This window comes from Centrocercus urophasianus, unplaced genomic scaffold, assembly GCF_019232065.1.
Source record: "Centrocercus urophasianus isolate 14NV4802_14NV808 unplaced genomic scaffold, USGS_Curo_1.0 seq_23, whole genome shotgun sequence".
NCBI classification, from domain to species: domain Eukaryota; kingdom Metazoa; phylum Chordata; class Aves; order Galliformes; family Phasianidae; genus Centrocercus; species Centrocercus urophasianus.
Window position 1 is genome coordinate 10,863,742 of NW_024884789.1, and position 15,874 is coordinate 10,879,615.

Below are 15,874 nucleotides of genomic sequence, written 5' to 3' on the forward strand. Positions count from 1 at the left end.
ATCTAGTGTGTTATATCATGTACTGGACATCTGGATGCATAGAAAACATTCTGATAGGCAGACTGCTTATTTAGCCTCATCAGATGAAAACTCAAGTAGAATAAGCAGCACGTGGAGCTGCACTGCCACGGATGGCACTGGGATCAGCTTTACACAGCTGCTGCGCCAGTCCTGCAGGTGCATGTATCTCCATGCTGCACCATTTTGTGTATTTATGTGTGAGATTTCAAATGTGACTGCAGTGCAAAATGACAAAGTCTCAGCCCTAAGTCAGTGAAGTATCAGTGAGGTGAGACCTGATGGATGGTGTTGGTACAAATATGCAGCGGCCTGCAAGTAGTAACTTACCCTGTTCTGGGACAGTGGTGCATAGGAGACTGGAAAATTGAAGCATTTGGCAATAAAGCCACACACCAATAAACCATCCTCCTCTCTGCACAGAATGTATTTGATCTCTTGCTACCTGCAGGATCCCTGCAGCAGTCCTGTATTTCCACAGGGCTTAGAATCAGCCCAATGAGTAGCATGGAGTTCAAGGGACAGATGGAGGACAAAGGAGATAAATGAATACGTTGCAGGATAAAATAATGCAGTGATCAGATCTAGCTAGAAACTGTCTTCTTCATCTGAAACCATTCTTCCACAGAACAAAAATACAATGTAATGAGTGTAACAGCCACTCTTGCCTGGCAAGGAACATTTGCATCCTCAGTAGTGACACATAAAGTGAAAAGTGTTGCACTTGACTGCCTTGAAATTCCCGTGTTTCTTTTGCTGGAACCAGGGGCTGATGGTCAGGAACGGCCCAGGCTGTCCCTGTGGGAATGCAGGGGTGGCTGCAGGCAGCTCTTTGTATCCACTGCATGGAGATGAGGTGCCATACAGCACTGCTCCCTTTAAAACACGACTGCTCCTGCCCTCAGGTTACCCTACCTGTTTAGGTGATTAGGTTTTCCTGTTTTTCTCTTTTTCTCTGTAGCTGTAGGGTAAGGGGAAACAATGAAGCTATCTGCACAAATAGTGTTACCAGATGTGCTAGTAAACAAGTGGAAAAATACTTATTTTTTGGGAGCATATTCCCTGAGTTATCACACACAGTAACTGCAGGCAGTACTGGCTTAGGAAGGCATCTCTTTCCCTGCCCAACACCTCCCGCAGCACACAGCCTCACAAGGCCTGGGAGCAGTGTGCTGAGCGTGAGGCCAGCCATGCCTGCACTCGCCTCCAGCCAAGGCCCGGCCGGCAGCACGCCTAACCCTGAAGCTGGAGCCAAGGGGCAGTGAGGCAGACACAGACACCGTGATGGGCAAAGCCGCCATGTCACCTCCTCCAGCAGCCCTGCGCCTGATTCACCAGCCTCGCCCTGCAGGGTGGCCTCCACCTTCCTGTCCTGACCAGCCTGACAGAAGGGCCAGCACCCAGGTGTAGGTCATGATTCAACCCTGACATGAAAGGTGGCCATACCTTTCTTCTCCCCTGTAAATGGAACAAAGTCTTCCCTGTCCTTGTGCTCAAGCGCTTGCTTCTCCAAGTATGAAAGCAGGCGTTCTCTGTCGAAGGGGCCCGTGGCAGGCTTGGTGGTCTGGTCCTTTTGCCGAAATCCAGCTGGAAGCAAGGCGTTCTGTGAAGACATGTGGAAGGGAAGGTGGCACGTAAAGGAGGAGATGCAATTTCAAACAGTTTCCCAAGTTATTCAATCTATTTTTTTTTTAAGTGGAATTTATTTGCATGTTTCTTCATATAGTGCTCCCTGAGGACAGCAATAACACACGTTACCTAAATGTAACCAATAAAACCAGGGTGTCTTCCAGCTTCTTGCTCGTAACACCTCTTACTATCTTCATTAACTACATCTACAACCATAACACGAAAGAACAGAGCAAAATCAGAGCATTTTCTGTTACACATACACATACATAGAGTTTACAGCCCAGGTAAACATAGCAGATAAGCTTCTTCTGCATTTTCTTCCTTCTATTTACTTGTTTCTCCTCCCAATTTTTTCTTTCCCTCTCTTCATTTTTTCCAAAACTCTCTTCAAGCTAATGCAGATCTCTCTTGAACTTCAGAAATTAATGGAATGCACAGAAAGTAGCTGGTGAATGATGTGGATGTCAGCTATTCAGAGCACGCAAGAAGCAAGTACAGAAAGCCCCACTTTAAACATGTAGCTGCGTGACCTTGTGATTGTCTGTGCCTCCTGTAACATAGAAGATGCACAAAGCTCTCACATTTCTGCCCAGAAAACCCCAGAAAGGAATACATGGACATGGTGGTGCATATCAGCAAAGCCAATGTGTTGAAGATGCCCTTGGAGTAGCGCAGGAACATTTCACTGCTGGCCAGAACATGCACTGCAAAGCTGATCTGTGGCAAACAGCCATCAGATTCGGAGCATACCCACTGAACTCCAGACACTAGACATTTCATCTCTGCTTGCACAAACATGCCCAGATTGCTGCAAAATTACAGCACATGCAGCTTGGCTACAACTGCAGAGTGGGTTTAAGATCTTCTGTCTGTATCTGAGATGCCAGATATACTTGAAAATAACAGAAAATGCAATATATGTGTGCTAAGTGGCAGTAAGGAGGGTCAGAACAGTAGAGCCCAGTCTTAAATTTCCAGGTAAATTTGTGTAATAAATCTACAGACTATCTGTTGTTTTCTTTCCAGTTATTTTTGTCTTCAGAGCGAGTGGGTTTTATCTGTCAGTTTACTGGCCAATTTCCAAATTCCTATACCACTTCGGAAGGTTTGGGGGTAGGAACAACCAGAATTCCCAGCAAGAAGGCTTGTGACTGTAGGTTTGTAGGACTGGTGGTACTCAGGCCAGAGATCTTTAAACTCGTGAGGCTGCCTTCAAGTATCCAAATTATCCTTATTCGCTGGAAAATGACAGCTCTGTTGCTGAATCTTACTCTCCTTAATCATGCCCAAATATACTCTCTTCTGCTAAATATATCTGTGATGAATGACACAGACAACAGATTTCTGAAGTTCAAAAGATGTGATCTTCACAAACACCCATTCTGTTTGTTTCGTTTTTGCTCTGTGCTCAGAAATAGCAGCCATAAAGCACTTCTCAGTACACAGCAGTGTGCAAATGTGATTAAAGATTTAGGTTGCAGACAAGCTTGTGTCTAACAGATAAAGAAAGAGCACAGTGACTCCTATAAAAGCAAGGAGCACATCACAGCGGGAATGAAACCAGCATGTCCTTAGCAGAGCTGCTCCTCCTTCCGAGTGCACTGCCCCTCCCATGACAGGCCACAGACACAGAATGCTGCAGTGTGCAGAATTTATAATGAACAGCTCCCAACTGTGAGCCCCTGGCCCCACTACTAACCTCAGGATCAAGGTCATCGAGAACATGCTCCAGCTGCTTCAGTTCATCCTCTGAGAGTTTGCTGAGTATTTCATCTTCATTGATATTCTTATATTTCTCCAGCTCTTTCCGGAAAGGCAGAGACATGGCTCCTGCTGCACTGCTCAGCTGCTTCCCTTCCAGTTTCCAACCATGCAGGACTACGGAGCTCCTCGCGGTTTCACTCCCTGTTAACAATGAAGCATTATGAGCATCTTGGTTTAGCTGCTGGAGCCCTGAAGAGCCCGCATGCTGAGAGCCACATTTACAGTTTATTAAGGAAAACAAAGCAGCACGATGCTCTGGCTCAGCTGTAGGAGTGGGATGTGCTGAGGCTGTGCAGCCCTACCCGAGGGATGGCAAGGGACCAGATGGCACTTGGGAGCCTCACAGGTGCAGTGGCAGAGACAAGCTATGAGACCTATGTAAGAAAAAACATTGGGAACTTATCCCTTCCACAGAGATTAATCTGTTTTCTTTCATGTGCTCAGAAACAGCAGTATCTGCTGTTCTTTTGGCCAGAGGAGTGAAAAGAATCACAGGAAAGCCACAGCCATAGTAAGCAGCCCAGCTCTGACACAGAAGAAACAAAACGTTACACCTTGAGGTATTTTATCTTACTTCAACGTTGCCGAAGGCTAAAGGCTTACCCATATCATCTCAGCTGGCTTTCCAACATCTTGATTACCTAAGCAGCTTTAGACTACTCTGGTTTGCAGTGCTATTTCAGAAACAGCTGTTTGGCTACAAACAGTAGCGCTTCTGATCAAAATAAGTTTTGCAGGGGGGATGTGTTACTTGGAGCTCAAGAGATCATTTGCCATTCACATGGGCACAACAATTAGTCATTGTCACGTCCTTTGTCATATGACTAAGAACTCTTTTTTTGTTCACTGTTTTTTTTCCTCCTCAGACGCAATTTGAGAGCTAGAATCTGCTGTGAGTGGATGGAGTGAAAGGGAATTAATGCACGATCAGACACAGCATCAGCTGCAGAGTTTAAATGGGATCCAGGCCTTCCCAAGCACGCCCTGTTCCCTACCTCCACACAAAGCTCTCTGGATTACTTACAGCCAGCGGTGGGGTTTGGCAGCTGAGTTTTGCATGCACAGATTTAAGTTAGGGTTGATGGGGCAAGCAGCCCGCTGGCACTACACGTGGCTGATCTTTCAACCAGAACGTCCTTCGGCCAGGTCCTCAGCTGTCCTAACCAACAAAATCCATGCAGGTTGTGTCACTCTTCACATGGGCTGGAAACTTGGGCTTTACTTTTCTTTTATTCAGCATCTACATGAAAATGTTGCATTTACTCAGACTTTCTATTAAAATATTAAATATTAAAAGACACCTCCTTTTGCTATTTATCCGAAAACAGCAGACTATAGAGAGGGAAGAGAATAATTAGCACTATTTCAAATCAGACAAATCTGGAATCACAAGCCTGCCCTTGAAGTGCTCAAACACATTCCAAGGAAAAGCGTTATTTTCCCCATAGAGCCTCATTCTGTTAAATTGCGAGTCTGCTTCTGGAAGCTACTCAGCAAGAGATGTTTCACAAAGTTAGAGGAGCTATGAAAAATTCTTGCATTATCTAAATTCTATTGTATGGGAGCTATGTTTGGGCAAAAAAGAACAACAAAGCAACAGCTAATGTTTTAAAAACGCATTTTTTGTTAAAATGAGAAGTATATTTTTTAAACTGTGAAAACAAATTGAGGAGCAGTACAGCAGTGCTAAGGGATCAGGTGCCTTCTCAAAGTTCCTTTGGATAAACTCATTAAACACACAGCATTTCAGCTTGGCACTCATTAACAGGGCTGAAAACATTTCTTTGAGGGGATTAGAGCTTCTTAAAACTCTATTTAATGGTTTAAATGTTTCTTTCATTACAGTTAAATCGCAACCCTGGGAAAGACAGACACATAATCCCAAGGACAGGTTTGCCAGGTACCGTTGGAAAAGCAGCAGGTGAGAGCACAGCACGGCCTGCCCTGCCTGGCCCATCACTGCTTCCCAGGGAGAGCATCTCCCAGTGGCTTTACCACTATCAGCAAAACCATGGGTGTAAGGGCTGCCCTGAAAAAGGTTGTGAAGTTGAAGCCAGGTGCCAACGGATAATTACTGCAGTCAGGTTTGTTTTGGAGATGTTTCTGATTTCCTTGTGAACTATTTAAGGGCTTAGTCATAAAGGGCAGCGTGCCATGAGGCAATTTTCAACAACCAGTCTCACTTCTGTCATGGCATGAAGCACTACTGGATAACCCACGTTAGTGTTAGTAGTGCATGGAAGAGCTTGAAATTATGTTTTTCTTGTGTGCATGTGTTTATGACAGAAATTCCCTTGATATTTTCCCTTTCTGAACTGCATCTTATTCTTTAGTGACTGAATAAAAAGCAAAGGAACTGCTAAGGAGGATTCTTTGCCCACAGTCCCTGAAGGCAGTAGAGCTCTACTGCAGCTTGCCACTCACATGAGGAGCCCTGCTGAACTGCCAGCCTTCACGTTCAGCCTCTGGGCTCACTCTCAATCTTTCACCACAATCACGTTATCAGGAACCAAGGGAACGAGATGAATCTAATAATTCAGCATCGATCAGTCTGGAAAGGAAATGCTGAAGTCCTGAGTTCACACGCCCTGGAAATGGCGCTGTAATGTGATGACTGCTATCTGCACCTTCCTAATTGGATTCCATTCTCTTAATTTTGTGTATGTAAACAGGGCCAAATGCTGTCTGTGCTGCTTAGTGCGGTTTGACTTTGTGAGTGTACACATACTGTTTACTTTTTACAGATGATATCCACTTGGGTTGCTTTGTTATGGTTACTGTAGGAAATAAACATACCGAAAACTGAGCAAAAGCAAACATAACCAGCAGCAGCTCCTAGCTCCCTTATCTACAGCACACAAGGGCAGATCAGGTGTCAAAGGGAGGAGTTCCATCCAGCTGCAGAGGCACCGTGCTGCTCAGCATGGCCTTGCGTCAGGGACACGGAGGAAAGAAGAATGAGGGTTCGTAGCTAAGACTGTTCAAACTTACAGGGATGAGTGAACACTGAGAATAAGGAATAGAAGAACATAAATTCTATTTGTTTTCCCACTTAGTTTCAGTACTGAGGAAGTACATGAGCTCAAAGACCCATTGCTAAGCTGCAAGGCGTGCCATGCTGCTAGAAGCCCAGCAGTCCCATTTGTGCCATCAGGACAGAGCAGAGCTGTATGGAGCAGTGCTTCTGCTAACTGTGCTACTTGTAGAGCTTTGTGGAGCACGGATGTTTCACAGTGAGCTTCAAAGTCTCCATGGCTGTCATTTTGCCTTTGATTTCTTCTAAGGAAAGAAATACTTATTTCTGTTTAATCTGGGGCAGCTTTTTCACCATTTGCTATCAATGTGAGGATTCAAAACATATTTTCAAAGACAAAAGAGGTGTCATTGTTCAGTCTGCATAAAATCACAACAGCTGTACGTGGCCAACGCTGCGGTAACTCCTATATTTTCTTGTGCTATGTAAGTAGTTTTTTATTACAACCTTTATATGCTACTGAAAGGTTTTGTACAGAAGGTAGGCTATAGGTTCTGCAGACACTGCAGTATTGCCCAAATTTTTCACTGCTGATACTGCTGCTTCATTCTAAGATGGAATCAGTCCTCTGCTAAGTTACTGTCTGATGTCAGTGGTCCACTGTCCTGGAGAAGTGTTGGAACAACTTGGCCTCCAGAACGAGCAGCTACAAACAGTAACAGGCTGTACACCTAGAAAACCATCATGCCTCCAAAGCACTAGAGAGATGAGAATATTGTGATCCAATTGTGAGCTCCTTGTTTGTGATAATGCATACAAGCTAAGAATGAAGTTGCATGGCAGTCTGCACTTATTAACTAAACAGAGATGTACCAAATGGGAAATAATCTTATAGAGTTCTTTGCATTTTTATAGGAAAAAAAATCTTTTTCTAAAAATCAAATTTAAGAAATTGCTCCAAAGTGATCAAGAATTGCAAATCACAGCAACTGTTATTTATAAAGGAAATCCTGACATACAGTCTCTTCTGAACTTTCTTCACATAGACAGTGATGGCTATTTACATTCCAAAAAACAGCCCAGGCACTGATCTGTAAATATGGGAATGTTCTTCGCTTTCTTTCATCTCAAGTATCTAAGCACAAACGTGAGGAACGGGCAGAATAAATCCCGAGTTAAACTGATACTGGACCAAATAAATAGGATTGGGGCCATTATGATTAAGAGCGGTGTTTGTGCCACACAAGCAGATGCTGTGAGATTCAGGTGATTGTTTTGCACCAGCCCAGAAGCACTGCCTTGAATCCAGCTCCACGCTGATGACCTCTCTACTGTCCAGAAGCTGCTATGAAAAATAAGGCTAGGCTGTTGCAAGCTGACATTTTAACACATACATATTTTAAGGAATACTTTGCTGCTTGACATACAGCTAAATTTCTTTTAATTTCTGGATGTAAACATATAAAGCAAGAGCAATATGTGCTTTCCAACCATGAGCAAAAGGAAGATGCATACTTGAAGCTCGTGTTTTGTGTTACATTTCCTTCTGGTTTAGAACAAGGAGGTTCTGGAATCTCTGAAGATGTAGAAAGGATGCATTAGGTCCAGCGCAGCACAGAAGTACGGCGCTATTACACCATAGCATGCGTAGGGAAGCATTATAAGACTGACTGCTTTGTGTGTGTGATGAAAATAGTATCAGCTAGAGGTCCTGATGTAGGTAAGAAGCACCAGGCAGCACTGAGGTCAAGGCTGGCCTGGGCAGTGCTTAAGTTGCCAGACCTCTTCTAGCCCAGATTAGTTTGCCATCCTTTGTCATACTTCAGCAAAGAATCCCCAAAAGTACTTATTTAAAACAACTTTCAAATGAAGCAGGTATCTCTGTGCTGTTGTACAGTAATTGAGTTCTGTTTGTGACTACGGTTTATTAGAAATGCCCTTAGCTTCATTTGCTGCAGAAAAAAATCCTCACACGCCTGTCTTCACCACCTGGAAATACTTGGAGGTGAATGGCTGAGCTGGTCGGCTGAGGCATTGTGCCTTTCACCGACTGACACCAAGCTCTAAGCAGGCACTACAAATGTTCTAGATGCCTAACCAAGGGCTGCAAAAGGGATTTGTTTGTTTCCATAAGGTATTGCTGCTGTCTACCAGCACAGCTTCTAGTTTTGCACATTCTGGTCTATAAAGCAGCGTTTTCCTTTCATCCTAATTTACTACAACTCTAACAATCCAACAGATCAGATACCTGTCCAATTACTCAAGTTGCCACCAAACACACATTGCTAGCAGTGTGTTAGCAAGGATATATTTCATCTAAAAAATGATGTGTGGTTTCTGGTTTTACGTTTGGCAAATTATCTCATTACATTTCCATTTGTATGATTAAAACCTGTTTGGCAGAAAATGTCACTTTATGTAAATGCTTTTTAACCCCAGGGCTAATCTAGAGTTAGTTCACATCATGTTCCTAGCAACTGCTCTAGTCACATAGAGAGACCAGTAAATAATTAACAATTATGATGTCCTAATATCAGTCTAGGTTTGAAGCTTTAGGAGGATCGGGCAGCGATCAGCCACTCCATTTCATAACTGGATGAGCCTTTCTCACCACTGATCACTCTTAGAGGTTAAGTTACAGTTAGCTCCTTTACTGAGAGACCGACAACCAAACAAAATGCAAGACATCGATTCATTTCAATTGCAGTTCGGCTGTGCCCTTTATAAGTAAATAACCATCATGTAAATTGCAAAATTATCCATCTGACTGTACCATCATAATTGAAGATATAAAGAGAAGCAGTCCCTTTGATTCAGACAACATGAGAGTGTTTTCATTGGCAGTAAAAGGAAGACGAAACATTAATGCTTCTCCCCCTTAAATACAGAATAAAGTTACATGGTAAATAAGTTCTGATTCTTTCCAAAATAACATTAATAGTACTACTCATAACTGTTCAAAACAGGAAAGCAAGTCCTGGGAAGGAACTAGTTTTCTTTACAATGGTTGATGACTTTATAACCTATTTCTGGATGAAATTATATTTTAGATCATAACCACCAGAAATGTTTCCATACCAAAAAACATAAGTAATTAGGCATTGACCATACAATAGTCCATAGCCCATCAACCATAACCAGCAAACCACAAATTGCTCATTTCCTACCTACAGAAAGAGAATGACCAAACAAACCTAACCGTCCCTGCCAGCAGTGGGATTGCTGTTAGGGTGTTCAGGCACGCCTGTGATGTGTCAGGTGTAAGAAATGGGAAAGAATACAGAGACCTGTCCCCCTGTCGTGTCTCCCGCAGGAAGATTTTCTGCCACGGTCTTAGAGATGTAAAGCTTTGGTTAAAAAATAACAAAGCAAACATCTATTTCTGCTCACTGCGACTGGTGACTCTGCAGAACTGGAATGTAGGCTTCTTGCATCTTTAGAACTGGAGAACTTATTTAGGAAATCCATGCAGGGTGGTAACTGAGGCTGCACCACTGCTTGGACTGAACGATGGCCGCAGCCAGCAGCAGCCAAATGGATGGCACAGAGCAGAACTCTTCCCTCGGCAGGCATTGCACCCTGCAGTGTGTGACCAGAACAAACCCACAGGAAAACACTGTAACTTCACACCTTACTGTGCTCACATAACTCTTTTATAATATCATAATATTAGTGAGCTTTTCTACAATTATAAACACGAAATATTTACTGTCTGAAACCAAGGGTGGTGTAAAACACGAGCCTGAAATCCTGCAGAGCAAAGTCTTCTCATACAGATGGACTATGAAACGGCAGCCCCACCCAAAGGCTCACAGCTCCTCTGAGCTTTGGCTGTGATGTGCACAGAAGCACCTCTCTGCTGAGCTGCACCTGGCTGCTTCCCAGCACCACTGCGCTAAGATTCAAGATGGAGGATGGAGGCTATCAGTGGTGATGCTGGTCGGTGTCCTGTGCAAATGGGTAAGAACCTACTGCAGAGCAACTGGAGGAAAGTGGCATCATTCTGATGATACTTTAACCTCGTTCGATAGCTACCAGACTCTGCAGGTTTGATTCTGCAAAGCACGTGTTGGGGTTGAGAATTATCCCCAGAAAAAAAGCAAATTAAGAAGGATTTTAAAAGGAAGTTTACAGGTTCGTGTAGCATTACATATAGATGACCAAATTCCACTGTTAAACAGAAAGCAGGGCTACACTGGTGTGTTCCATTCCACATCCTGACGTGTGAGCACCATGGCTAAAGGACACTGCCTGATCCCTCAATGCAAAACCCTGCAGAGCTGCCACAGCCTCAGCCCAAAGGATACCCAACCATGGAAAACAGCAGGCCAGGCATTCAGTAACTTAGGAATGTTACAGAAAACCCCAGAGCTGATCAGTAACAGCAGGAATGCATAAACACTGCTTGCCAGAAGTAGTAAAGCAGAGGAAATAAACAATAATAATTTGGGAAGGGGAGTTATGCAACAAGAGAGTAAAGTGCACCATTCTGAACTAAATGATCTAGATTGTGAAGATGAGGGATGCTACTGGCTGAGTTCAGACAAACCCAACCAAGCTAGATGAATGGGAGAAAGGGTAGGCAGGGAATGTGGGTCAGCAAATGGCTCACAGAACCTCATTCATCCTTCATCTAATGGTGAAAGTCTAAATATCTCTGCATTTTGTGGAAGTTCACCTAGGGGCCATACTGCATACAGCACTGCTGCAGAATCTATTAGTGAGCAAAGGAGCTCAGAATAATGCCACAAAGATGATAATGGCATTAGAATACATACACAGGAACTCCCTACAGCCCTGGATTTGAGTTCATGTCTCCCTCACAAGGACTGCAGGGGGCGATGCCTGCAATATTAGGCCAGTTGGTCCCAGGTGTTCTTTCCCATTACACGTTCTTAGCTCCGGGCAGAACAGAGGTTCAAGGGCAACTTCTGAGAATAATCAGCTAAAGAAAAGCTTTTGTATGATGAGATATTGGAAAGTCCGGATCTATTTACATCAAACACACAACACAACACCTTGCTGAAGCCTTCCTCTACCAAATGCTATTGGAAGATTTACAGATTTACGGTCTACTATTCAAGGCAGAAAAATAGGATCCATCCCAATTATTATTTGATGTTTTGTACTGTTGCATTTCTGGCTTTGTTTCATCACTAATGATGTTGCAATGTTTTTTTCCTAAGTTTGTTGTTCCTAACAACACACAGTCACACAAGTCACCATTTTCATTCATTTTTCACTGCTGGACTCATCACTTATATCTCTCAATGGTCGACCATAGATTTTCCCCCGGCAACAGGGATTCCCTCAAAGCTTCCATCAAACTAAAAAACCCTAAACTAGCAGATCATTTTATCATCAGAAGATGATCAAGAAAAGTATTTGTGATATCTTGAGGACACATTTTGCTCACCGAGAGCTTGGCAGTGTTAGCAGATGAGCATCTTGCTCCTCAGCCCGGCGCTGGCACGTTTATTCCGGGCTGCTCTGCCGCACTGGATCGTAACGCACCGCCTTTCTCCCGCTGCTTTTCTGCCATACAAATACATCGTGCTCCCCGCTCACTTTCCTTTACAAAAACACCTTCCTATCTTCACATTTCATCGCATCGATCCACCCCGGCTTCATCATTTAGCGCCCGGCATAAAGGATGTGAGCGCACCGAAATAAACACATATGCATCACCTCATAAAACGCTCTGCAATACATCCACGGCTCCAAACAGACTCAATCAGAGCTGGCGGGGCTCGGCCCCGCACCAGGCTCTCCTCACCCCCCGCCGCCCGGCCCCGCCCGGGCCCCGCGCTGGGGCAGCCGCACCCCGACCGGTGATGCTCCGCCGGCCTCCCCGCTCCGCCCCACCTCGCACCGCATCCGCACCCGCACCGCCCCACCCCGCACCGCGCGGAGCCGCCGCCGCGCCGCCGCCTTACCCCGCCTTACCCCGCCGCGCCGCCGCCTGCGCCCCTCCGCGCCCCGAGCCCGGCGGCGGCAGGTGGGTGCCCGGCGCGGCGGCTGCGCAGCGCGGCTCCGGCCCTGCCGGGCACGCTGGGACTCGTAGTCCGGCCGCCCGCAGCCCGCAGCATCGCCGCCCGCAGACCCCGGGTATCCGAATGCCTGCCCTGTCCGGTGAAGGCCGACGGAACCAACGTCCAGAGCGCGGTTATCGCCCCTCACCTTTGGCTTGTTGCCATGAGAGCGCAGGGGGAATGAGAAGAGATCATTTGGATGCTTTTCTGCTCTTCTTTTCATTTGATTTGACAATTTAATTTGTCTGGGCTTTGATACCATGCCAGTGTTAACTAGGGGTTGAGTCTGTGCATAATCATACAATCATAGCATGGCTTGGGTTGGAGGGGGCCTTAAAGATCACTGAGCTCCAACCCCCTCTGCGTGCTGGGTGCCCCTCAGCTCTGCTGCCCAGAGCCCACCCAGCCTGGCTTCGAGCACCCCCAGGGATGGGGCACCCACAGCTCTGTGCCCAGGCCTCACCGCCCTCTGAGTGAAGATTTCCCTCCTAACATCTAACCTACATCTCCCTCTTTCATTTTAAAGCCATTCCCCCTTGTCCTATCACTGTTAAACCATGTTCAAAGTCAGTCCTGCTGATAAGCTCCCTTCACAATATGTAACAGAGTTTGAATGCAGTCCCTGCAATCAGTCTGTCCACATCCAAATTAACCACACTGCCTTCACAGGACAATGCGCTTCAGCCAAAGTGCTGAGCACCAAGCAATGAGTCACCAGCAGCAGAAAAACTGTTCCTGTGATTAAAACGTCTTTAAGTTTCATGATGTGTTGGCAAGAAAATGAGACATTCCCTTGTGAGGGAGCTGAATTTTCCTATGAAAAGCCATTTGGTTTGGGTGGAAGCTCCACTGCAAACATGGTCCAGTCCAGGATTGAGACAGGGAGATGCGGACTCTATTGTGAATGTGGATTAAAACACCTTTTGGGTTTTCTCCAGTCTGTAGGACCAGGGCTTGAATGAGTTACTCAACTTGTTATTACACAAATACTGTAAAGCGAAATGTGTGATATCAACACAGAACAAAAGTTCACTTTGGGGTGTTTGTTTTTTTGATAAACTTCTGCAAGTTTTGTACTCAGATTTTCCTGTCACGCCTTAAAATGTATTTGAGTTGATACTCAGCTTCAGTGAATGGGAAGAGCCCCTCCCATGCCTCCCTTTCCTTTAGCGTTGTACCTGCTGACAAACTCACTTTCCGTGGGTTTCTATAACCTGTAACAACACAGCACCTCCATGGTGTAGGCAGTGCTTGGCTGGAGCCAAAGTTCCACTCATTGCCTGTGCGTTCTTCTCTCTTTCTGCCTTTTATCTCATGCATAAAACTTGCGAGTGAAAATAAGACACACGACCAGTGTTTGTCTAAGAAAACCTACAGGTCCCTGCATGGCTGAGACGTACAGACAAAAATATAGGTTGCAAATACATACATCAAATGTGGATGTACACAGCAGCAGCACACCTATGAGTACAGGAACAACATTCTCCTTCAAACACAGCACACAAAGTAAAACACATCACACCTCAGTCTCATGTACAGAGGATATGTTACAAATTATCATCTGTTCTTCCAAAACCATGAAATTAAAATACCCTTTTCACAATAAGGGCAGTGAGGCAGTGACACAGGTTGCCCAGGGATGTGGATACCTCTGGAGATACCTGAGGTCAGTCTGGAGGGGCTCCGAGCTCCTGATAGAGCTGTAGGTGTCCCTGTTCAGTGCAGGGGAGTTGGGATAGATGGTCTTTAGAGGTTCCCTCCGACTCAATTCTATGATTCTATTCTAAGACAAGATAAAATAATACCATAGTGCTCACATGTCCGAGAGGTGTTATATCCCATAATGGTTATCTGCTAAGATACATCTGCATCAAATGACTGTGAATATCCAGACGGACTGCAGGGTGTTTGTTGGAGGGTACAGCCCCAAAGCACTCCTTTTTCCCTGGTACAAATCTTCACACAGCACTTTGCCTCAAGGCCCCAAGCAGCCCGGCTGCTGCCTCCCTGCCAAGCCATCACCCAGTGAGTGCAGTGCTGAGGTTTGATGCTTCTCCAGCACTGAACTGAATGCCAGCACTTGCATCCATCTAAATCTCTAACTGGAGCATCCAAAAGCAAGCCTTATCTCCCTGGACTATTTGTAGCCAAAATGCGGTCAGTTGTTCTAAATTGTTGTGTTTTGTTGTTTTTTCTTTTAATAAAAAAGCAGAGGGGCTCCTGTGATCTTTTCATCTGTTTTCCTTATAACATGGCTTGTAAGATTTTGCTTAATTAATTCCTGCTTGAACTGGGGTATGTCTTTTAGACAACATCTGCTCCTGATTACTGTGCTGTGCGTGTTCTGATCTCTTCCCTTAAGACCAGCTGTTGATCAAATGCAGTGACCTGTATTTAGAAGCTCTTGGTTCAGGGACTGATCAGCAAGCCTCACACCTTGGGCAAAGGCAGAACTGTACTTGCCTGCATGTAACATTGCTGAGTGATGGCGACACTTCCAGCTGGTGTGGTTCATAAGCCCTGGTGACAGGAGCCCAGTGCTGTGGGCCATGAAGTGCTTGCCAGAAGTACATCAAGTGGGGAACAGACTCTTTAGCAGAGTTTGTTTTGATAGGACTAGAGGAAATGGTTTCAAACTAAAAGACAGGAGATGTAGATTAGATATAAGGAAAAAGTTTTCTACAATAAGAGTAGTGAGGCACTGGCACAGGTTGCTCAGAGAGATGGTGGGTGCCCCATCCCTGGCGACACCCAAGGTCAGGCTGGAAGGGCACTGAGCACCTGATGGAGCTGTAGGTGCCCCTGTTCAGTGCAGGGGAGTTTGATCACACGGCCTTTCAGACTTCCCTCCACTCAAACCATTCTATAATTCTATGAAGTAGTCAGGCTGCGCCCACACTCAGGCTGAGGTTTTCCAACTGCATTGGTTTGACAGACAGTAGGGCTTCCTTGAACTCTTTTACAAGGCAACATATGGCAATGCATCACAGAATCACCAGAGCAGAGCCGGTGCTTGGCAGCAGGAAGGGCCGCGCTGGGACCGCATTCAGCTCTGCGGCGCTTCCGCCGCGGTCAGGGTCCGCTCGGCGCCGTTTTGCATTGGCTGCAATTCCCTCACCCTCGGCTAACTGAAAGCATGCCTCAGCCTTTGCGGAAGCCATCCTTCTGTTCATCCCTCTGAGCACGTTCCGCCACCTCGGACGCACGCGCACCGGGCCGCCAGCTCGGGAACCGACGGCCTTCAGGAACCGAAGCGCTCCCGCCGCGCCGCTCCCAGGCCCGGCCCGCGGCCACACTACAGTTCCCGTCCCGCCCGGGGGCGGCGCGCAGGCGCGGGGCGGGGCGGCGCCGAGCGTCGCGGCTGGGAGGCGGCTGTGGGAGCTGAGTGGCCGCCGCCCGCCCGGGTGAGTGGGGAGCGGCCGGGACCGGGACGGAGCGGGGGGTCGGTTGGGCC

General features: G+C 46.0%; 2 protein-coding genes across 3 annotated transcripts in view; one reads left to right on the forward strand and one right to left on the reverse strand.

The window, feature by feature from the left end:
* Positions 1-12,578, reverse strand: part of LOC122163243 (tropomodulin-2) — a 31,109-nt gene extending 18,531 nt beyond the window's left edge. The window contains exons 1-3 of one of the 2 annotated variants that reach the window (XM_042824378.1): positions 12,569-12,578; positions 3,350-3,555; positions 1,465-1,621 (exon numbers count right to left, since the gene is read on the reverse strand). In XM_042824378.1, the coding sequence (XP_042680312.1) occupies positions 1,465-1,621; positions 3,350-3,475 (283 nt within the window). In that variant the 5' untranslated portion in view covers positions 3,476-3,555; positions 12,569-12,578. Of the gene's footprint in view, positions 1-1,464; positions 1,622-3,349; positions 3,556-12,334; positions 12,365-12,568 lie in introns of those variants that run through there. The other variant, XM_042824377.1, reaches the window with a different exon arrangement.
* Positions 12,579-15,756: 3,178 nt separating this feature from the next.
* Positions 15,757-15,874, forward strand: part of LOC122163295 (tropomodulin-3-like) — a 25,725-nt gene continuing 25,607 nt past the window's right edge. The window contains exon 1 of the mRNA XM_042824463.1: positions 15,757-15,824. The gene's annotated coding sequence lies outside the window, so the exon portion shown is untranslated. The remainder of the gene's footprint in view (positions 15,825-15,874) is intronic.